The 23,643-nt window shown below is 33.2% G+C and overlaps 3 protein-coding genes and 2 long non-coding RNA genes across 9 annotated transcripts; 2 read left to right on the forward strand and 3 right to left on the reverse strand.

The window, feature by feature from the left end:
- Positions 1-430: 430 nt before the first annotated feature.
- Positions 431-1,620, reverse strand: LOC130512302 (uncharacterized). Its single transcript, XR_008945821.1, has 2 exons — positions 1,107-1,620; positions 431-762 (listed from the first exon to the last, which is right to left on the reverse strand). It is a non-coding gene; the product is annotated as an uncharacterized LOC130512302 (long non-coding RNA).
- Positions 1,621-6,355: 4,735 nt separating this feature from the next.
- LOC130512305 (receptor homology region, transmembrane domain- and RING domain-containing protein 2-like) lies at positions 6,356-10,673 on the forward strand. Of its 4 annotated transcripts, XM_057010121.1 has the most exons (5): positions 6,356-6,918; positions 7,841-7,948; positions 8,167-8,220; positions 8,326-8,802; positions 9,648-10,652. In XM_057010121.1, exons 2-5 carry the CDS (start codon positions 7,864-7,866, stop codon positions 9,788-9,790), a joined length of 759 nt encoding a protein of 252 aa, XP_056866101.1. In that variant the 5' UTR covers positions 6,356-6,918; positions 7,841-7,863; the 3' UTR covers positions 9,791-10,652. The 4 variants fall into 4 exon arrangements, 3 of the variants coding, with proteins under 3 accessions (XP_056866101.1, XP_056866102.1, XP_056866100.1); XM_057010122.1 differs by lacking the exon at positions 6,356-6,918 and having other exon boundaries at positions 7,737-7,948; positions 8,326-8,565; positions 9,648-10,656; XM_057010120.1 differs by lacking the exon at positions 6,356-6,918 and having other exon boundaries at positions 7,737-7,948; positions 9,648-10,619.
- Positions 10,674-11,186: 513 nt separating this feature from the next.
- On the reverse strand, positions 11,187-14,689 carry LOC108854097 (probable alkaline/neutral invertase D). 2 transcript variants are annotated; one of them, XM_057010129.1, is made up of 5 exons: positions 14,419-14,689; positions 13,856-14,226; positions 13,197-13,628; positions 12,053-12,611; positions 11,187-11,624 (listed from the first exon to the last, which is right to left on the reverse strand). In XM_057010129.1, exons 2-5 carry the CDS (start codon positions 14,192-14,194, stop codon positions 11,332-11,334), a joined length of 1,623 nt encoding a protein of 540 aa, XP_056866109.1. In that variant the 5' UTR covers positions 14,195-14,226; positions 14,419-14,689; the 3' UTR covers positions 11,187-11,331. The 2 variants fall into 2 exon arrangements, with proteins under 2 accessions (XP_056866109.1, XP_018483138.1); XM_018627636.2 differs by having other exon boundaries at positions 14,499-14,686.
- A 1,773-nt stretch (positions 14,690-16,462) lies between these two features.
- On the reverse strand, positions 16,463-17,880 carry LOC108852141 (receptor homology region, transmembrane domain- and RING domain-containing protein 3). The gene is made up of 2 exons (XM_018625647.2): positions 17,274-17,880; positions 16,463-17,196 (listed from the first exon to the last, which is right to left on the reverse strand). The coding sequence occupies exons 1-2, from the start codon at positions 17,692-17,694 to the stop codon at positions 16,670-16,672; spliced, it is 948 nt and encodes a 315-aa protein (XP_018481149.2). The 5' UTR covers positions 17,695-17,880; the 3' UTR covers positions 16,463-16,669.
- Positions 17,881-19,520: 1,640 nt separating this feature from the next.
- On the forward strand, positions 19,521-20,434 carry LOC108854653 (uncharacterized). Its single transcript, XR_001949932.2, has 3 exons — positions 19,521-19,781; positions 19,945-20,039; positions 20,250-20,434. It is a non-coding gene; the product is annotated as an uncharacterized LOC108854653 (long non-coding RNA).
- Positions 20,435-23,643: the final 3,209 nt, after the last annotated feature.

The following is a 23,643-nucleotide window of genomic DNA, read 5'->3' on the forward strand; positions in this document are numbered from 1 at the left end:
TAGTTCTGAATTTTGTTTTAACTCCACATAACTGAAGAGTATGGAATCATAGGTTACTAATTTTGTTTGAAGATGAGCCTGGGAAACAAGTGAAGATGAGCCTCTGAAAGGTGAATGGGTGGGCTACACACAGAGTTGTGACCATTTACTTATCGAAAATGTATACATATGTACACATATCAATCGGTATACGTGTACATTGTTGTAATTTAATGCACATGTACGCCACTATTAACGCAGTCCACAAAATTCTTTACTTGAATAAAAGTCATTCTTACTGCGGTTCGGTTTTGCTGTTCAGTTCACTTAAATGATTAATCTTTTAATGACTGAAGATGAGAAGTGGCGTCTATGTGTACGATATGCTGGAGTGTCCACAAGATATGGGCATACATGTGGACATTTTAATGACTAGAGATTCACAGATCTATAACCCCAACGCCATGCGTTTATGTACCGTTCTGAGTTTAGTGATGTACAACACTATGATATTGATGTACATATGACCACCTCTGTACACTGTGATATTGATGTACACATGGATACTATACAACTGACACATTTCAAAAAGGTTACAAAGGTGGCTAGTAAATAACTCTTAAAAGACATTGCATCTCAAACTTGCCTTGTCCTAACAATTTTGTCTCAGAGAAGTCATTGGTGGCTCTAGCTAGCTCTTCTTATGTGAAAGTTCTTTGGAGAAGCATAGCAAAAGCCATGGAAAGAGTGGGAAAAGTACTAGACAATCTGAGTAGTCGGATCCTGCTCATGAAAAGTACTAGACAATCTGAGTAGCTGAAAAACACAAAAACATTCTAAATCTTAAAATAAGATTTTCAATTTTGGAAAAAGATTGAAACTTTGTAACCAAGGTTTTTGAATTGGTCTGATTTTCTTTTTAAAACCTCATAGTCATCTATATGTTTGAAGAACCAAATATTCATCATTCCTAATTTCCTAGAATACTCCATATAAATTGATTTTCAAATCCAAAACATGATACTAGAATGAAACACCTCTCTAAAATTGATATCCTTCTCAAATCCCAGTGTAAATGAAGAATCTATGACTGAAACCTCAATTTTACCCAATCCAAAAGTATGTACCTTTCAAGATCCGTCGTTCCCCATCGGATATTGCAAATGAGACCACTTTCCATGTCTGAACCTTGAAAACTTCACATCCCTTGCACACCAGATCTCCAATAATCAAAGCAAACCAAACGGGAATATCCCCCTTTCCTTTATAGATAAAACTCATCATGCTGGGAAATTCCCAGAAAAACTCTCCATCTTTGTCCCAAACACCTCTTTTCCAAAAAATCCTTTGATACGAATCCATCTCCAATTCCGTCGAAATCCATCCCCTCGTTGATTCTAGTTAAGAGAATCACAAAGATCCTCCCGATCGATTCAATCTTCACCGTGATTAAAAGATCTCATTTTTTATCGCCGCCTAGGGTTAGAGAGCGTTTTTTAAATCTGATATCAATATATTGATATCCACTCAAAATCTTGTGACAGAAAAAAAATGTAAATACAAAATCAATTTAGAAAGAAGGAGGATATCATGGTAATTTTATCTTCCTCTATATGTGTAAAGAGTCGATGAAAGTGTCTTGGTAGACTAAAGTGACCTATAGTGATATTACTAAGATGAAAAGTGACCTTGTATGTAATTCTTTCCAAAATAAAAACAGCAAAAGTTTAAATAGGTTTGAATACTTGTGATCAAATAGGTACGTACTGAGTATAGATAAAATTAAAACTCTTTTTCTTATAATTCTCAATTTATATTAAAAAAACAGCTATATTTTTAGAAGTTTAAAAATTGAGTTAAATTTTGCCGATACTAGATAAGTATACAAGGATTATTTGTTCAATAATTTACAAACAAGTTAATTACCTCTATTTTGTTTTAAAATAATAGTAATCCATACCGAAGTCTATGTTCGGAACTATACTAAACGCTAGTCGGACGGTAATTCCGGATCTAGTAAATTGCCTGATTCAGCAGGGATTGATCGAGACTTAGATTTTGTATTTTTTAATATATATATATATATATATATATATATATATTAATATATGTGTGTTTGAACAAACAAGTCAACATCTCCCAGTGGTCTGGACACTTATACTGACTGGTCTGGACACTTGAACTGATGCCAATCTACCTTCCACATGGGTTAGTGAGAGAAAAAAGTGAAATTGTGATCTATATATAGTGTCCTTCGTGGTTGATACATAGTCAATTATTTGAGCTTTCTAGTAAGCCCTATTTTCATTATTTACAATTTTTATTGGGTTGCGCCGATTAATCAAATAATAGACCGATTAATCGGTTCAATCGGCTAACGATTTTTTAATCCAAACAGAGTGAAATTGGCGGTTAAATTCCAATCATACATTAACTGGGTGCCCAAGATTTTGAACACAAAACATAACCATGTGAGAAATGGGATAGAAGATAGATAAAACCAACATGTGAGATGTTGGGTGGTAGGTAACCAAATCTATGATAAATGAATAATTGAAAAGGATAAATATAATAAAATGTTCAATTCAAGGTATATAAGAAGAAAAATCATTAAAATGTGCAAAATAATGATAGTACGAGTTGTGAGGAGAAAGTGATGATGTTGCACATGCAGCTAGTTAGAAAACAAATTATTGTACAAGTTTTGAATCAATCATTCGTGGAAAAAATAAATATACAAACTAAGCTTTTATTGAACTTAATGATCGGCATGACTTATACGAACAGTTACATACACTTTGACGTGGCCAGTAATCATGGCATAAGAAAAACGCATTAGTATTAGTGTATTACGGTGGTTAACATTGTAATAATAATATTCGGTGACATAATATAAAATGAAGAAATTGTGATTATTCTCTGGAAGAGATTAAGTTCTAACTAAAACTAGTACACCGTAGGGTTCTAATATGGTTTACAAAGGATACTATTTGAAGTTTGAAGGATGTAAGAAATGGCCTTTTAGTTTGTATATCTGTCAACTCTATCCAAATGATTCGCTTAGGTGATCCATCCAAATGATTCATTTAGATGTAGTTTGACAATGTTGATTTTTCTATCCAAATGGAACATTTACATATATCATCTATATTTATACATCTTTATTTCTGTTTGAATGAGTTTAATCAACAAATGAATTATATACATTTGTTTTGATTTAACTAATACTTATAATTTTATGTTTAATTATATTGAAGTTTTCCAATTTTTATGGGAAATTGCATTTTTCTGATTTTGACGAAAAAATTAAAAATATAATTTCAAATTACACAAAACAAACAGTGATAACACTACATTATCAGTTATAGTTCACAATTCATGTAAATAATATAATTTTCTCAAAAACAAAAGATTGTATATCACAGTTTATAAAATTAAATCAGCAAATCTTAAGATGTTGAAAACATGCAGCATCAAAATAAATACAAACTAGGTGATATCCGCGTCCTGCGCGGTTCAAGATATTTTACGAATAGTTATTTACATTATATTGAGATATGATAATTTATAATATGTAAATATTTACATTATATTATTTATTTGTTATAATTTAATAATATAAAAATCTTAACAAAAGGATCAATAGTGATGAATTGTTAGTCTCTAAGATATTTCAATGTATTTCTCTGTTTTCTTTCTAAAAATGAATATTCTTATAAGATTTTTTATCTATTTTAAAATTAACGATTTTTACTTATTAATGTTACTAATTGATCCATTCATTGTAATTTTTATTTTCATAAAAATTCAGTATTTTTTAAACTATATATTTTACTCCAGAAAGACACAAAACAAAACAAAATAAAATAGATATCATCTAACCATCAATTAATATATTTGACTATAAATGATTAATTATGCATCCCAAAATGAGAAATGAAAATTTTATCAAAGTTGTTGGAGTATTTCAAATAACTAATATTTAGGTTGTGTTACAAAAAAAAATATTTAGGTTGAACTTAAATATGTTATCAGTATGAAAAATCTATGTAACTTTAAAAATTAAATTTTGATTTTAATCTTAGGTAAATATAAAACTTTAAATACCATTTATTAAATAAAATTTTCTTCTAAATTATAAAATAATTGCTATTATGTAAACAAAAAACTGTATTGTTATAAATAAAAAGAAATTAGGTTTTCCATAGACATATATTTTTGTTATAATTACAAAAATTTAAAGGGCTATTTTATAAATAAAAATATATCTCTATTATAGAGGAATGCTATTTTTACCTCTAATAGAATTCTTTATTTTTGAAGAAAAAAACAAAAATAGGCTGGAATAGATGTTATAAATGTCATATAATTTGGTAACTTTCTGCATTCACAGAAACCAGCTCCAATAACATCTGAGATAATAATATTAACAAAAGTAATATTAGTATTTTACTCTCTTGGAACTTGAGATATAGAAAATGATCACTTACCAACCAAAAAATCAGGATCGAGGGTTCCATCTAGAATCGAACGATAGGTCACAGGTTGGAGCCCAGAGAGTTGGTTCGGGAGGTCTTCACAGTTTTGAATCCGGGTGGTAGGAAAGAAACCAATCTTGTAAGGGTGGTTGGTTGTCCGGTAAGAACCGCAGGAGGGTATCAAGGAAAAGTAAAAAAAAAAATCTTGGAACATCCTTGGCTGAAGAATGGTTCAAACTGGTGAACTTTAATTGACGCATGGATTTTATTTCCTTGAAAAAAAAATACTCGGTCAGAAAAAAATATTCAACACGAAAAAGAATTTGTATGTAACTGCATGATGGAACGGCGGACTTATTTTTGCATCCACGAAAACCATTTCTAGGATCTCTTCACCAGCCGTCGAATATTGCTTTCACAATCTAATTATTTTCACCCTTATTTTTCACATAGATTTCTTTGGCTTTAAATCCGAAATAAAGTTCATAGCATTCATTTTCGATGTTGCTTTTAAATACATTTAGTTTGTGATGGCTGTGTAAGAAGTGTGTAGGAATATATATATATATATATATATATATATATATATATATATATATATATATATATATATATATATATATATATATATATATATATACAATCGAGGATATAGGATTTAAGGGATGGGCGATTTAATATCATGGTAATCAAATAACACCTATAATTAAGACAATAAAATGAGTAATTGATCGTTCAAAATATGTATAATTTGGAAAGAACGCAGTTTATGGGATTTGACAGTCTGATTTTAAATCGAAGGTTACTAATCATATATTTATACGATCAATCTTTGACTAAACAACAAATATTTTCATCATAAATTGGAAAGAAATACTTTTGACTTTCCATAAGAAATATAACCACAAACCTAATGGAAACGTAGGTGTACTATTAAGGTAATGTTGCAATCGCGTTAAATCAGAATTTTTTTCCAAAAATAAATTAACATTTATGAAGATCTTTCAATTACAAAGATATCGGGTCATTAAGTATATGGATTGCAAAGAGATGACTCTTTTAACATGATAGTCTCAAAGAGATTGATAGGAAAATAAAAGACACAGTTGACTTAACAGAAGTAAACAATAATTTTTTACCAAGTATTGAATAATTTTTGGCGACATGCAAGCGATGGTTTCATAGTATGGACTACCTTAATTCAAACATTTTTTATTTACAAAACATTGATCAGTTTAATTATTAAATATATACACTTTTTCATTACACGCAAAAGTGTATGTTTTATAGGTTCGCATAGATTATATCTTTCTAGCTGCTGCAAAATAATGTTTAGTTTTTAACATATACAAATACATATACAAATTTATTAATAGTCACTTTGTTGTTTTATTTTTATACTGTAATGAACAATATCTTGGTCCAGTCACTAATAATTTGACGTCCATATAAAACCTTTTATACATATGTACTATATTACAAACATTCATTACAGTCGGTTCCTGTATTATTACCATTTTCTATACAAAATATATTCAAAAATAAAAATCGAAAATTTACAAAGCAACATGAAAAATAAAATATTGGACTTTAGATATCATGGCCAACATCATGATATCAACATATAGTACTATCAAAAATAAAATACGGAAGGAGATGCTTTTAGTTATTGCAATATGTGTATTTTAGGTAACCGTCACAGACTGATTATATATGTTCGTGAACTTGCTGTTCTTTAGGTGAATAATATATGTAAAAAATATAATATATGTACATTGCAATGACATGGCATAAAAGGTAAATAGTCTAGACAAAAGAGAACTTTTATAAAAAAAAGCTGAGGTGAAATATGGTGAAGACACATAAGTAATGGCATAGTGGTTAATAACACATCAACTAAAGGTTTATTTTAAAAATGGTCTCATGCAGTTGGAGACAAATTTAATTTGTAATCAAATTAGGCCTGTTAATGGTTCTAACATTCACCGATCCAAATTGGCAATACACATCCCGCCGCGGAAGAGAAAAAACGCGCCATTAAAATGTGCCGCTAAAAAAGAACACCTGAGATTGTCTTTTCCAGTCAACAGTCAACGAACGGTACTATCAAAAACCTGCGAAGACCCACCCCTTCTCCTGATTCCTCTTTCTCGCCACTGTAAACCTAACCGTTTCTCAACCGTCGCGTTTCGTGCTCTCGCTGGTGTTTATCCGATCCTGTGCCGTTGCTGGTTCTCGACGCGTTGAAGGCGACGATGACTACGACGACTGATGGAGAGGAGGAGGAGGAGGAGGAGGAGGAGGGGGGGGGGGGAAGCAATCAAAGCTCTCAGTCGATTTGAAGGAGAAGATTGATCTCACTGAGAACGAGCGGGAGATTTTTGATCGGTTTCTCGGTACTCTCCGTTTTTGCAACCTCGACACGCAGCTTCGCGTCGCGGGTGGTTGGGTTCGCGATAAGGTACTATCTCGCCGTCGTGTAGGATTCGATGAGTTTAGTGAATCATCGTGGTTTCTCTAGGAGGATTTGCCGCTGAATGCTAGTTTTATGTATGCTTTGTTCTTTGTTCTCAGCTTCTAGGAAGAGAGAGTGGTGATATTGAAATACATATCTCTTGCAAATGTAAATCTAAAACACAAATTGCAAAATCATATAAAAATAATAATCTAGATCACAAACAAAGTAAATCCCGTCCGTAGAGTCGGCCAGTCATAGTATTACATATTATGTTGTTAATATGAAATTCCTTTTAGTTATATATATGAATTGAATATATTTATTAAGGGTAACATCGATTTTAGTCAGTCTAACTTTTAACGTGAGATCTCCGTTGCGAAAAATCACTTCGCAAATAATAGTATAAATTGGTGGAAGCTCCCTTGGTCCAGTAGTTTGACTAAGGGTTAATTAATGTTTCTATATCAGGAGATCTGATTTTCAAGTCTCAGTAAAAAAGAAATTATGTGAATTAATGGAGAGAAAGTTTACAAAAAGATTTGCAGCATAACGCAAAGAGTTTCATCAAGCATGGATCCGATAGGCGGTTCTGGTGATGCATCCAAACGTAAATTTTCATAAGATATGGATAAAATTATCAGCTGTAGAATTATATTTAATATTGTAATAGCATAATTATCCATCTTAAAAAAGTATAGATTCATAAATTCACATTATTTAGGAGTCAACAATAGATTATTTTATAAAAATAAAATTTTGATTTTGTTAGGTTTAGAAAACTTCCTTTTAAGATAAGGAAATTAGTTTTTAAAAAGCTTTTAATACGGTCGACAAGAAAAAGAGAAAGCTATATACGAAACTAAAATTTGTTACACAATCAATATACAAATTCAAGAAGTTTGGCTTTCTGCACGTTTATTTGTAGAATTTCTCAGCAGCGAAGGACGGATGAATCTTGTTGCTCTCGTATTCGGGATCCTCGCGCTGTTACATATCTGGACGGATTCTCTTGTCGACATCAAACCTAATTTCTGTGAGTTATTTTCTGCTATTCTTCCATGTGGACTAACTTTTAATTAGGTTTTATTAGGTTTTACACAAACCGTCTGAATACGCAACTAGTACCTTTCCTTCCCTATTTCACAGATCTGGAAATAAACTATTAACTTGTACTCAAAGCGCTGGCCTAGGAGAGTATGAATCTTGTCGCTTTCTTCTTACAGTTTCCCTTTCCATTGTGTTCTTGTGCAGCTTCAGGCAAAGTGATTTTGATGGCTTCCAATACCGATCTCGAAGCTAATTTCTGTAAGTTGTTGTTTTGTTTTTGATTTTCCATACTTTGTTCCAACTTTTGTGCATCATGACGCAACTTCCCGTTTCTTACAATGTAATTAATCCTAATGAAAACAGTTTCACTTCCATCATCGAAGTCACCTGGGCCAAGAGAAGGAGTGCTTTACGTGGCTGAGCCTCTCGACGCTTGCCAAAAGTTGAGCAATAAACCAGAGCAGAGCCCTAATGGGATTTCCCCCTTTGTATTGATCGCAAGAGGAGGATGCAATTTTAAGGAGAAAGTAGAAAACGTGGTTAGAGCTGGTTTTAAAGCTTTCATAGTTCATGATGATGTACACCGCGACATTTTGGTACCAGGTAGAGTCATGTTTTCAGAGGCAAATAACTCCAAGATTAAGATTGATCATGCAGCTTTTGTCAGCAAAGCAAATGGAGAAACACTAAGCAAGTACGTTGGTGTGGGCCATATCAATGCCAGTGTGTTGTTGGTTCCTAGGTTAAACAAACCTGAGTGGTGGATCTTCATCGTATCATTCTTGATCGGAGTTGGTGCTGCTCTGGCTGCTTGCATTTTCCTATTAAGACAAGCTTCTCGTAATCTTTAGTTTTATTTCTGTTTCCTTTTTTTTTATCTTTCTTCCAAGAAAAAATGATTAGTGACTATGCAAATATTGATGATCATATAGCTAACCATGCAAACTAAAGTAATATATAGTCGTACAAAGTATATGTGATACATGACAACATACCTCAACTTTATGACGTCATGTAGTAGACATCACGAGTTTATAAACTCTTTAAATATCTCATTTTATCAACTAAAATATAACAGACCCTATCGTAATTTAAAGTAGATTTTGATCCGCATTTTAGAAGCTTAAAAATATTTTTAACAAATACAATATGTTATAACATTTTTGATAAGTAGTGTTTTAACATTTTTATTTTAGTGTATTTTAAACTATATAATTGTATTATTTTTATTTATATTAATATGAAAGTTATATAAGATCTATTTTTAATTATTTTAATCTGTTTAGTTTTGAAATTTTAATAAAAAATGTAATTTTTTTATTAATTGTGTGATACATACTACTTTGATAAATTTTTAATTATAAAACTTATTTATTGTCAGTTTACTAACTCTAGCATTTTATTTGTTTAAACTTATTTGATGTCAACTTAAACCAAACATAATAGTGCATAAATAATTATAGATTATATACTTTTAAGAATATAAATAATAAAAAATAAGAATCTAATATGAAAGTTTTACTAAGTTTAAATGAGTGCAATTTATGTTTATGAAAATAAATATAAAATAAAGCATTAACTTAATTAACTTCATATTAAACAGATAAAATGTTAGAATTAATAAATCGACATCAAAGAAGTTTTATAATAAAAGATTATGCAGATTATGGAGAAATATGTTACAGGAGATCTTCAGCTTGGTGCAGGGCGTACCATCGAACATGGATCTCATAGGACGGCTCAGAGTGGTGCAGTCAGACGTGTATTCTCACAGGATGATAGAATTGTCGGCTGTAAAATCGTCTTTGTAATATTCTCATCGTTGTAATAGCATAATTAATCGATAATAATCGATTCAGACGTTAAAAAAAGTTTTATAAGAAAAAATTTATCAAATAAGTGTATACCAGAAAATTAATTAAACGAACTACATAAATTTTATTAAAAGTTCATAAAAACAGATTAAAATAATTAAAAAACTAATTTAAATAATAGCTCATTTGACTTTTATATTTAAGATAAATAAAAATATTATAGTTATATTTTTCCAATTTACATAAATTACCATCATGTTTGTCATATTTAAATTGATGAAACGAGATTTAAACGGTTTCTGACATACACATCAATTTTGGATGAATGAAATTAAACTCGTAATGTTAACTAAATTAATAACATCATAAGTTGAGCGATGTTGTCATGCATAATATATACTTCGTGTAACTAAGTATACATTAGTTTAGTTTGCATGGTTAGCCATGTGATGTCAATAATTTATGTAGTCAGAAATCATTTTTCTTTTTCCTGCGAATTCCTGCTCTCTAAACTATATTTGCTTTCTATTATAGTTTATTTTAGGCTCTGAATGGTAACAGTGGATTGAGCCAGTTCAACTGCTTTGTAATTTTAGCGGTTATAAAAGTGTATAAATATATAGTATATGTTGAGATTTTTTTAAATGTTAAATGTGGTGCGGAACGAATCGTAACATTCGAAACCTTAGTTAGGGTGATGATTTCTTAGACAAAAAAACACTTCCTGACCCCTCATCCTTTGTCATCTTAAATATTGTTGGCAAATCTCATGATTCAAGAGCCATTCGCTCATTTATAAGTTTGCTTTTCTTTTCTTTTCCGAATGAATGTAAATTTTATTCAATCAAAAGCTATGTACAACTAGTGCTTCTAGATCTAATATTGTTTGAGCTTATAAAAAACAGAGATAACTTTTAGTAAAAATTAGTATTGGAGCATCAAACATGCTTTTACAGTTATGAAAGAAAACATAATGTAAAACTATCTATGTGATTTTTATTTGAATGATCTCCTACAAGTTATCACAGGAATTTCCTTGGACATCCGTTTTCAATTTATCTTCACAAAATAGCATTCAAATATAAAAAGTGATCAAACGAAGTTTTATTGAAAAATAAACTATACATTTGTATCATTTAGGTTAATTAATATGAATTTAGAATTTAGCATTAAGAGATGAGGTTTGGGATATTGTTTTCAAATTTTCAATCAAGTTAAGTACGTAACTAACCACAGTAACGTATGTACCTAGTAGTATATATGGACACTTTTGATCGTTTGCCGATCCTTGTGACAAAAACTTAAAAGGGGGGTATTTGGGAGAATTGCCCCACTTTTTATTCAACAAATTATATTAGCTGAAAATATGTACCCCTACTGATTGAGTAAACCCTCAATTTTACCAACATAAGAGTGAATGTGCATAGAGATTGTAGGGGAAAAGTGAAAAGATATAGGAAAACACATACTAAATAAAGAAGGTAAATTGTAAAAAAAAATTAGAAACTAACAAATCTTAGCCGAATATTCTCAAAGATTGACAAGGCAAGGATTATCAAGTCCAAGAATGAGATCTCTTAATGACAGGCTTGGTCTGTTTGTCCTCTTCCAATGAGATCATTCCAAGATGAGAAGGATCTTCCAACATCATCTTGGCGACCAAGTAACCAGCGATGGACCATGTCTGAAACTTCCTCGCCTGTTTTCCAATGAACCTTCCCGACTTGCCGTCATAGTACTCCGGCCAACCGTCTTTCAGCAACCGTGACTCCGCCAGGTCTATGGCCCGTCTCGCTATCTGTGGCCGTCCCGTCTTTATGCACGCTGCTGTCAATAGCCACAAAAGCACTGCGCGATCGCCGGATAGAAAGAATCAGAAAAAAAAAAGAACAAATATAATTATCATTACATGAAAGCAAATAGTAATAAGCAATTAGAGGATATACATTTTGTGGTAGCCACATACAATTTATCTACCAAAAGCTATTTCTTTTTCCAATGAAATAAATCAAATACTTTATACTTTATGATGAATTTTGACTAATGATAACACTTTCCGTAAAGAAGAGTAGATTTATGCATTTTTTCCTCAATAATATTGTCTCCAACTTTTTAAGCCTAAAACTTATTTATATAGCTTTCTAAACACACTACTTTACGACAGATCAACGCTATTATAAATTTTGACTTTCACAAAGTAAAAAAATATGTAAATTTTTAAACTTTCATCATAATCTAAACGAGAATAATTTCAAGAAAGGAAAGAAAAGAGTCACCTGGCCAAGAACCTCCGTTATGGTAACTCCACCGAGTATTCTTAGGGTCACAACCAGTAACGATCCTCCACTCATGGCTCTCAATAGCCGGATGACAAATCTTAACCGGCATCTCTCCGACAAGCTCTTCCCATCGTTCCTCGATCAAGTCCATGATCGCCGCCGACTGCTCAGGCGTGGCTAAAGAAGCAAGGATCGCCACACAGTTGCCAAGAGCGAACCACCTGAAATCCATACGAGCTGGACTGACGTTTCCTATGAAGTAGCCGCCACGGAGAGGCATGAAGTCGAAGACCCACTCAGGGATCGAGTCAGGGATGACGTTGAACTTGTTGACCGCCGTGTGTGAGTACTCCTCCGTCTTGTAACGGTAAATGTCGTTGAGCTGCTGAAAATCCAGCCAGAAATAGCTTCTCATGTGAAAGCTAAGCGCGTGTAGCCGCTTAGATATCCTCTCCATGAACTCTTTCCCTTCCGTGTCGTGCTTTAGCATCGACATTGCTGATCGGAGAGCCATGAAGAAGAGAGCTTGGATCTCTATCGGGTACCCATAAACCCCCTGCGCACGCAAGACTCCGTCACGTTAGACATTAGTTCGCTATACAAACCGAACCGAACCTAACTTGTCTTGAAAGCACAAAGAAACCAAACCAATACGGAAATAGCTAAATAATACACTAAACTTATGTTTTGAGCTAAAATATATTAGAAAATAGGTTTAATTATACTCCTTTTATTTCAAAGTAAGTGTAGTTCTAGAAAAAAAATCATTATAAAACAAATAATTTTTTTGATTTAATGTATATTTTGAATTAATTTATTTATTTTACCCTGATTAAATAATAGCTAATAATGAATATTATAAAATTTCAATAGTTAAATAAGAATAAAATTAAAATATTAGCTATTTTAATTTATATGAAAATTCAAACATATAATTCTAAACAGAGGGTATCAAATAATATTATTAAAAAAATATGGTTCATCAAAACCGAATAACTTGATCGAAGAACTGAACCAAACTAAACCAAAAATATGTAAAACAAACTAAACCGGAAATATTAATTTTAATTAAACCGACCGATTTTTCAACCCTACCAACTCTTATTGATCTGGATGATAGAGAGAAAGAGAGAACTATTACCATTCTTCGGTCGACCATGGAGCAGCCATCAGCGCAAAGCAGTGTCGGGAATGTATCGAAACCCTCGGAGAGACAAAGAGACAGAATGAGTCTCATGCCCTTTTGACATTCAGGTGTTTCAGCTAGAGAAAGGTCTCCGGTTGATTTTGTATAGGCTCTGAGGAGAATGATCCACCAGAAACCTGAGTCAACCGGAGCCACTCTTCCAATCGCGCTCTCTCCAAAGTCAGCAATGACCGTGTCTGTTTTCTTGATCGGGTCGTGAATGACCTTGAAGCTAGCAGGCATCGCGCCTTCTCCAAGCTTGAACCTGTCGATTCTTTTCTCCCTTCCTTGGATTTGAATTGTCATGAGCAGGAAGTTCTTGACTATCTCTGGCTCTCCGTTCATTAGGAAAGCTAGTGCGCTTGGAACAAAATCTCTTACGAAAACCTAATAAAACATTTTAAATAAAATTAGAATTCATTTATTCAAAGGTTTCTTTAGAGACGTTTATGCAAAATATATTATAAAAAATACATTTCAGTTATACAAAATAAATAAATAAAACATTCGCTTATTACAAATCAGAAACGTGATTGGTCAAGACCCGACGTCATCATGAACCATTTCAAAACAGAGCTTCAGACATAACTATGAGACACACCAATAAACGATACCTGGTCATAGTTCAAGACTTCCTCAGAAGCATGGTCGTAGGCAGCGATAGTACCAACCGGTTGGCCACGGAAGTGAACCAAAGATCGCCGTAGAGCATCCCAAGCCTCGGCGACCATAGGATGAGGCTCGAACGAGTTTCTGGTGGACGAACCTGGAGTTTCCCATCCTGACCGGCCACCGGGAGAATTGACGCCGCTGTCCAGGATTCCCATTTCGCTGAACGACCTCTCGTCGAACGACCTTTTGCGTTCAATGTTTAGCCTCGGCCGGTCAAGTAACCGAGATAGGTCGTCCACATCTGATAACGAGCTTTGTGAGTTTACTCGGAGATCGTCCATGGGGAATGACAAACTTTGTTTCAAGTATAGATCTGGAACACACGAAAAAAGGTAAAAGTTATTAGAGCGTTCTTGGGAAATGATTTGTTTAAATTTCTGTTAGATGAGGATCTTGGAACGTAACGAAAACATTAAAGATTAGGCTTATCTAGATAAAAAAAATATTAACAACCATTAGTACTGTTGTTATGGGTGTAAAAAGATTATCGTTAAAACAACGATACGTAGAAAAAACAAAGAATACTGTAAAGGTTCGTGTAGCTAGTCTGTAGCTCAGATCTGAGAAGGAGAGGATAGAACGGACCTTTAAAGACGGAGAAAAACCCGGCCGGCGAGAGGTAATACGAGAGAGAGAGAAGAAGAAGAGAAAAAAGGAAAACGAAATGAAGAAGTGTAATATATATAGAGGAAGAGGAGAAACGACGAACGTGGAAAGTCTCTCGTTTTTCTCTCTCGTGGAGAGAGAAATAAGAGACAAGGCTAGTTGCTTTTGTCGTAGAGGGAAGGTTATTGGAGCGTGGTATTCACGGGAAAGAAAACGACATCGTTTTATTCTGACAATCTAGCCTGGCCGAATATGCATCGATTGGGCCACTGGACTTTTCGCCGGGTTCGATCGGCGTTATCGACTTTTTTTATAAGTATGTGTTATTATTAGTCTTTTAAATATGGCTTTAGTTATTGTAGAACCAATCAAAATTCGCCAATGTGTATATCCTGTCGGAATTCAAGATCCCACTTATCTACTCACGATTTTATTCATTATTGTTTCGAGCAAGTTGGACTCTGAAATTACCAGTTTGTATCGTTTGCTTAGTAAGTATTTTTTTTACAAGTATTAAATACGTGTAAATACGCAAAAATGTTTTTCTTTTTGGGTGGTTTGGTTTACACGCAACATATGTGGATAGGATAGGATCGGATCTATTAGTGAGGAAGTATATATACGAAGAATAAACTTTCGTCACGCTGAATTAGCGTTTTCCAAATTTAGGCAATATACTCTTTAGGAGACACATTAAGTTCTGAGTGAAATAATAGCTGTCGCATTACTTGTTCGTCAAATCAAATTAAATGTTTCTTATAGTACTGTACTTAACAAGAAAATAAAGATACTAAACGATACTCCAAACCAATTTATCAGATAAATGACATTACTTCGTAAATCAATCATGATTAGGAAAGTTGATTATTGCGTAAATGGTTGATAAAACTTTTATCATTGCAAGTTGTCAAGTTGATATGTAGCTATATTTCCATCAAATAAAACGTGGATTTGGCAAAATATAACTGTCAGTGGAGCCTGGTGGTGCATGCGAGTCACGTGGACGATGTTAAATCAGAGATATGTGTTTTTGCTTTCAAGTCAGGCCCTATAGTCGATAGCAGCTGAGATGAGAGAGTGAGAGGTATTGATCAATTTTTTTTAGAGGTATTGATCATATCTTCGTCTATTTCACCCGTTTGGCTATATAAATTGACCTGATTTACATCTGTGTGCAAAACCTTATTTGTTTCATGGCTTTTAATATATACTACTACTAGAGCTTTGAAATTTCCACTTTGTAGTACAAAAAGTGGAATACATATTACTTTTTATATACAAATTATAATTAAAAGCCGTGTAGTTAAATACTTCTTCGTGTTTTGTTAAATACGTAGTCATCAAGTCCTTTCGTCAAAAAAAAAAGTACCTGGTAATCGAAGGGGGGGGGAGTACAAAAAGCGGAATACATATTACTTTTTATATACAAATTATAATTAAAAGCCGTGTAGTTAAATACTTCTTCGTGTTTTGTTAAATACGTAGTCATCAAGCCCTTTCGTCAAAAAAAAAGTACCTGGTGATCGAAGGGGGGGGGGGGATTTTATCTTCTTGGTATTCAAGATTTAATTATGCATGCGTGTAAATTTAACAAAAGACATATTTTCACATAGATTCCGCAAAGTCTTTCGATGACAGATTATAATACTATTGCTACTTGCTAGCTATCATAGAATATTTTCACCAGATGAATGGGAGGTTTACGTTTATTTCACCGTCTTAGGATTATATAACAATATGATTGTCCATATACAACGCAAAATTGATAGATTATTCTACTATACTCAAAAAAGATATACAACGCAATATGCATAAATGTTTTTTACAATGCAATATGCATTGATGTTTCGGATAAGTATGTGTATGAAACAATCTATCAAAAAGCATGCGGTACATGAAGTGACATAAAAGTGATTAGGGCGTCAATGAGAAGGCACTCAAAATAAGATCACTATAGTATAATATTCGAATGAAAAATTGACATTATATTTAAAATCAAGAACAAGTATAAGAATGAAACCAACATTGGACAGAGAGGTAATATACATATCATCGATCTTTATTGACTAATAGATAGCTTTACAAGAATTTGATGTGTAGACAGAACACTAAAAGCAGAAGAATCCATGGTGTCTGCCTGAATCTTTGGTCTAACATTCTTCAACCGAGTGTGTAGAGGCGAAATGAGATGATGAACCTTCTGATTCCCTACAAAGCAAATAATTGAACCGATGACTTGTTGCCTGCACAAACCCAGGGGACGCATTGCTTGGGCTAGTCTGATATGGTAGCATCATCTTGTTGAGAGATGATATGTTTGAGTAAAATGGTGAGTCCAACGAGCCTATACAGGTGGTGTATAATCTTTGCGATGAAGACCGCAACGGAGAGGCTGCTTGTTGCCCGAAATCGGCAGATATATGGCTGACATTTATTGGCGATGGCCAGCTTACATCAGAGGCAGACCCAAAAGATTGTTGATTGTAGGACGAGATCGTGTGCAAAATTGAGGATCCCACAGGAGGAGGGTTTATATGCACTAAAGATGATCCTGCAAGGAGCGACGTGCTCTCTGAAGCTGATGGCTTGTCCGTGCTTATTCTTGCATCCTGTTTACACACTGGGCAAAACGTTCTCCATGATGTAAGCCACAAGTCTACACAAGTGGCATGAAACTCTGTAGACACCAAAAGGCCATAGAATCATAAGTTAGTTTGTTTCTAACAAAATATGTTTAAATCCCATATACTTAACTGTGACAGCAAGGTAAGACTCTAAGCTTTTCCCCAACAATGTAGTCTTCGAGGCAAATAGCGCAAGACAAAGCAGTTGTGATGTATCCACGTACAGAAGTGAAAGTAACACTCGGCATTGCTTTCACCATCCTACGGCTCATCCCATGGAACTGGGATGTATTGTTTCTACGTGATGTGCAACGCCTATAGATGAAGAGACTAATGGTTAGAACAAAAAACATGATCAGTGATACGACCAATGCTGTGCTCCCGAACAAACACCACCATGAGTCCTCCAAACGAGGGACCAGCATGAATCTTGTTTCCACCAAACCAGCGTACTTCTTGAATGTTTCTCCTGCTGCTTTCGACACAAAAACTGCTTGAATGTTTATACCATACTCTGAAAAATAGATCCCAAAATCAAAATTTGTAAGCATCTGTTGTGATGGACATGAGAAGAAACAGATTAACAAATTAGATGAATAGAAAGAAAAACACAGATATTTAACGTGGTTCTCCAATTGGTTACATGCAAGACTACTTTTTGATGGAGAATCTTACAAAGATCTGTCTACACAGGAAAATCATATTTAGTTTTCTCTCCGGCTGCTGCCAAGGTTTAGAGGAGGTACAAAACTTATATAGTTGTGTCCTAGAAACCCTAGCACTAATGGGCCTCAAAAGACTAAGGCCTAAAAGATTTAAGGCATTATTCAACAAATCTCCGCCTTGATTTGAATCCTCGAGAATAAGATGTACCATAATGCATTTCTTCGTGCTCATAATATTTTTAGTCGCTCGGTGGTTTTTAATATATGCTAGAATTGGTAGTATTCAATTAATGATTTTTGAAACTTGTGGATTGTTAGTTTGTAACATTTTAATGATTTTTATAGTAAACAAAACTAAAACTATACCTTTTTGTGCACCAACTAAAACTATACTTAAAAACACTTTTTAATAAAATAAACGTTCATATGAAAATCTTAGGTATTTTATAATAGAAATTCTAGCTAGATTTGAGAATTAATTAGAAGTATGTAATCAATCCAACTTTCACATTTGACACTAAAATAGTCCAGCTCGCATTTATATCAAAAATCTAAATAATTACCATAGCTTTTTTTCTTTGTGATCATCTTATGTAGTACACTCAAACCAGGTCCAGTATATTGTATAAACAGTATGCTGAAAAAACTTGATGATCTCGTTAAACTTTTTGATAAAGTGATTGATAAAACAATATGAGTATACAATTTTAAAATATCATAAGAGTTAATAATATATTTTTACTAAAAACAATGAGTTTTATTTAATTATTTAAACTAAATTTTAAATGTGAAATATTATTATTAAAAAAAAATATTTTAAAATATAAAATTTATTTTTGGATATAAATATAATTTTTGATATCATTAAATAAAATAATTTAATTCATTATTTATTTATTGATAAAGCAGTAAATGATTCATATATAATATATCATAAAAATTAATAGATGACATATAATTTATTTATTTCTAAATAATATAGATATGTTTATTGTATAATATATATATATATATTATTTTATGTTTTTAATATAAATATTGAATGATATGTATAATTATATAAACTATAGTATATTTTAAATGTGAAATATTGTTTTAAAAATATATATATTTTTTTTGATTATGGACATATTTTTATATTACTAAAGAAAAATAAATTAATTATATATAGTTATTTTGAATTTTTTACATACTCTAATTGCAAATGCTTTACCAAAAATTTCATATGAAATTATTGAGTAAATACCAATTAAAAAACATTAGCATCTTGTAAATATTTTTCTAAATGTTTTTGTAATAAATATTGATTGAATAATAATAAATATAATATTTATGCTATTGTTTTACCAATCAAGCTCTTATTCTCCTCTAGAGTCGTTTTCCAATCTCGATCAATTAATGTATTACATAGCAATTTGCACCTTGTGTTTCGTTCTTTATATTTTAGTAAAAAGAACTGTATAATGACTTTTGTTTTAGATTTTTTTTTCTGCATGGAATCATTATTCTCATTCTTTTTCTGTCAACTATCTATTTATATAAAGTTCACTTTACTCTCTCCTCTTTGCACCACCTAAGATGCCACATCAGAAACTAGAGTGTTCTCGCGCTGACACGTGTCTAAACATAAAGCTCTGCGTTTCATTAATCTGTAAACCAATTGAGTCAGGTTTTATCTATTTCTGGGCCTTTGTTATGATTTTTTTTTGTCAATTGGGTCTTTGTTATGTTATTGTCAAGCCCGCTGGCGAACACGCATTCATCGCCAATTAGGTTTCTCACCGTCTTCATCGTCAGCCATCTTGGATACAGATTTCGTTAACTCGACTTGACTATTCAGTTCGATTGGGATCCCATACCAACACCGAGTACAGACCTTCATCTTCCATTTCAGCCTCGACCTTCTATCTTTCCAATTTGACGGTTACAGTTATCAGACCCCATGTGTTGTTAATCCCGACCATCCACTATCGGTATTAACTTCCACTATTTATTAGCTCTCTAAAATATAAAACCGCCATCACTAAACTCTCTTGGGCTTCTACTCTCCCAATCTATATAAACAGATGGTTCATAACTCTCCTCTTTTCACCGTAAACACACCTTCAGAAGCTTAATTTAGTGTTTCTCTTCCAGATTTTTTTTTTCGGAAGCTTCAAAGAGGTATCAAACATCGGCAGCCATGGCTATTATTGAGCACCAACGTTCAGAAGATTATGACCCAGGCAACTGTACGCTACTCGGATCTTCTCTATTTCATATAGTTGTTGTTTGACTACTTTCTCTCTTTCTATTCATTGACATAATTCTGCTTTGTTGTGGTTTCAATGCATCTAAAACTTGATTTTCTTCAAAGTGGAAGCTTTAGAACCACTGATTTTCTTAGGGTTTGTAGTAGGTGCTCTGATTCGTGTTCTATTCATTTTGTATTTGTTATGCAGAAAGCTCAGATCCAGATTTGGCTATTTGAGCAGAAATGAGGACTTAAGGAAGAATTAATGTAAGCAATCATATTTTCTTCTGTGCTACACATCTGTTGCTAATGACATAAGTATGAACTATGTAATTCCTTAGTTAGTTGCCTTGGAAAATCGAGTTTGAATACATGATCAACACTATGACTAACACTCCAATCAGGGGCGGACCCACTAAGGAAGGAGTGGTGTCAAGTGACACCACAGAAAGTTAATAAATTTTTGATTTGTGCATAGATTACATAGAGAATTCTTGCTAACTCCTACTTGACAATTTTTTTACTTAAAACATATATTGACCCCACATAAAGTTGGTGCTGGGTCCGCCACTGACTCCAATGCAGTTTTTAGAAAAGTATGGTCAGAAACTCAATTTCACTTTCCTACGCTTCTTGCCAGGTCTGTCAAAAAAAATCAAGGATTGATTGTTTCAGTTTTTTTTTTTGGTATTCTTTATAATTAGTGTGTTGGCGTTTGGATCCAAAGAGAACATTGATCCTTCCAAATACCAATATTCTTTGCTATAGTAAGTCTAATTTGTATTTTGTCGGTTTCATAATATTTGAAGTTACTTTTCATGTATTTTTCCATGTATCAGTTAATAGGATTACAGCTTCTCGAGACCTCGGGGAAAATTAAAATTTAATAGATCTGTTGGCAAAAAAAGGTCGAAGGAGTTCTTGAGAGACGATGCCGCTGGTTCCAATATTTCTATTTTGTGGTCAGTCGTCACTGTTCTGAAAACTGTAAACCCACTTTGGTTAGCTTCCGTCACATGGAAGTTAAGAGGTATTACCATACCTTTACCGGGAAAAATGGTTGTTTCCTCGAGCTAGAATTAGACCCCCACCATGTTGATTCCTATCTCAAGTTAGCTATAGAGATTCTCAAATGGAGTGACAAATGTAATTTTTTTAAGCATGAGTGAATACTCTGTGTATAACATTGAGCGAAGTGCCTGCTCAAATCTAAGTATTCACATTAAAAAAAGTCATGTAAATGGTAACCACTTTCTTTAAATCAACATTGAAGCTTGTGGCAAAGTTACCATGACTTGAACCCATTTGACCAGTGGAAGGTTCTAACCTGGACGCTCACATGAACATATTAACCGTTCTAGCTGTCTCTGGTGGTACCACCGGGACATAATCACTTGCTCACTCCACTCGGAAACCATAACACAAATCCAATGTTCCTACAATTTGTCATACCAATCCTTCCTACCTTCGATTGTGTAGATCATATTGATGATAATTTTCAGACACTCTTCATAATATCTACTAAAAATTACTTTATGTTTTAACGTATAGTAATCAGTATCCAAACCGTCAAATACTAAACAGGTCTGTAGATGAAGTTAAGATAAGATCAGAATTTGGGCTTCTTTAGCAGGCCTATAAATAAAGTTTACACATGGGTTCTGTTTACACAAGTCCATTCACTTAGTTAATTGAATACGTATTATGAATACATACATAGCCGGTCTGTATTAGTATACTGTATACATAAATAATGTGGTCAGCATTATTGTCGATTGGAGTTGCCTTGGTATATAGTTTGAACGGTACTCCTCATGTTTCATACAATTTTTAGGTATCTTACGGTACAAGCTATTATCCAAAATCTAAAATGGGTTGATTTCAGCATGAATTATTTTTGATATACGCACAGGTTAAAGTAGACTTTAAAATAAGGACACAGTCCCTTATCCTAACGTCATAGCTACATCTTCAGAGAATTTGCAATGTAAGAATTTTAATAGTTTTAGTACCTCAACATCATGTTGCTTAGTTGAGTTTGTATCATCCGTTCAACAGTCCTGTACATGCTTATTACATTTTTGTGATCATACAGCAGTTTCAGCAAGAGCATCTCGACAAGCCCGTATGCTCAGACGATCAACAAAACCGCAGCAGACAATCCCAGATGGTTAGTCACCTCCATATTCTAATCAGAAGTATTTTTTGATTGTCAGATACACAGTAGATTAACTCATTATTTCGTTTCTTAGCTAACAAGCAACTAATGAAAAAACGTGGAGGAGGAAGACCGTGTATTATTTCAGGTACATCGATCAGTCTGAAAAATGATTCTTATATATATATACTGACTCCATTAACACCAATATTTACATCCCTTCAGAAGCATCTGTTTCAGCCAACGCTCTCCTTGACGATAATCACCGTCCATGGCTGTCTCTTACTTACCTCTCCAAATTGGACACACTGCAGACCATCCCTAAATAGCAATACATAGACTCAGCTCAGGTATAATCGTGTTGTTTGAGCATAGTTATTTATATTTTCTAAGTAAGCAACCACTTGAAAAAATATTGAGAGGTAAATTTCCTAATATCCTTGAAAGTTATAAATTAAATGGTCCTAAAGCCAAAATAAAATTCAAACAAAATGTACATGTAACATTTATTTTACATAAACTTATATAACTTTAATTATTTTATATGTTTTTCATCAAGAAATACATAATTTTAAATAATAGAAAATAGTAAATTTTGAGTGGTAAAAATTCAATATGTTAGACAAAAAATAAAAACAAAAAATATTAAAACCTACATTTTGGAAAACTGTCTAATGATTTATGTTTTAATAATATTAATATATGTAAATATATATGTATATATAATACTGAAATAAATAGAAAATATAATTAAAAATAAATATTATATAAAAATCTCGGGCGTAGCCCGGGCCGACCCTAGTATCTTTATATATAAAGAAGACCTTGCTTCTCTCCCAGACCTGCCAGCTCGGACGCCACGTCACAAATTGGAGCTCTGCGGTGTCGACACGTCAGATCCGCACCGTTTTACTAAAGCGTTGTTTTATGTTTACGGGCTTTGCGGTGGGCTTCGTCCAGCGCTTCTTTTGCGGCCCGTCGACACAGTCTCCTAATCAAAAGCTCTCCTTCGTGTTCTTCGATTCTCTTCGATCGTACGGGGACGATCCAGATTCTGTAACGGTATGCGTTGTGATTTCTTCGTCTTTAATCCTATTAATTCGTAAGCCCACTCCGAAACCTTCAATTGCGTTGTTCGTCGGTGAAATCGGGTATAAGTATGTTAGTATCTCTTCTCTGTAAATCGCGATCTCCACATCTCTCTGCTGCTCATCTAACTCATATTCATCTCTCTTTATGGCGAACTCGAAGATAATGCCAGTTTTTATGGTTTAGTGTTTGGGATTATGTACCTGTTGTTGGTTAGATCTTAAAAAGCTCGAATCTTTACTGGTGTCTTTTTTTGTATATATGAAACTCCTAAATACGAGTCTTCACCACAGTGCTAAGTTTTGCAGTGCGTTGACACGCTTCGCACTGGTCTAGCCATGGGCGCGGATCGAGG

The sequence above is a fragment of the Raphanus sativus genome, chromosome 1 (assembly GCF_000801105.2).
Source record: "Raphanus sativus cultivar WK10039 chromosome 1, ASM80110v3, whole genome shotgun sequence".
Lineage (NCBI taxonomy): Eukaryota > Viridiplantae > Streptophyta > Magnoliopsida > Brassicales > Brassicaceae > Raphanus > Raphanus sativus.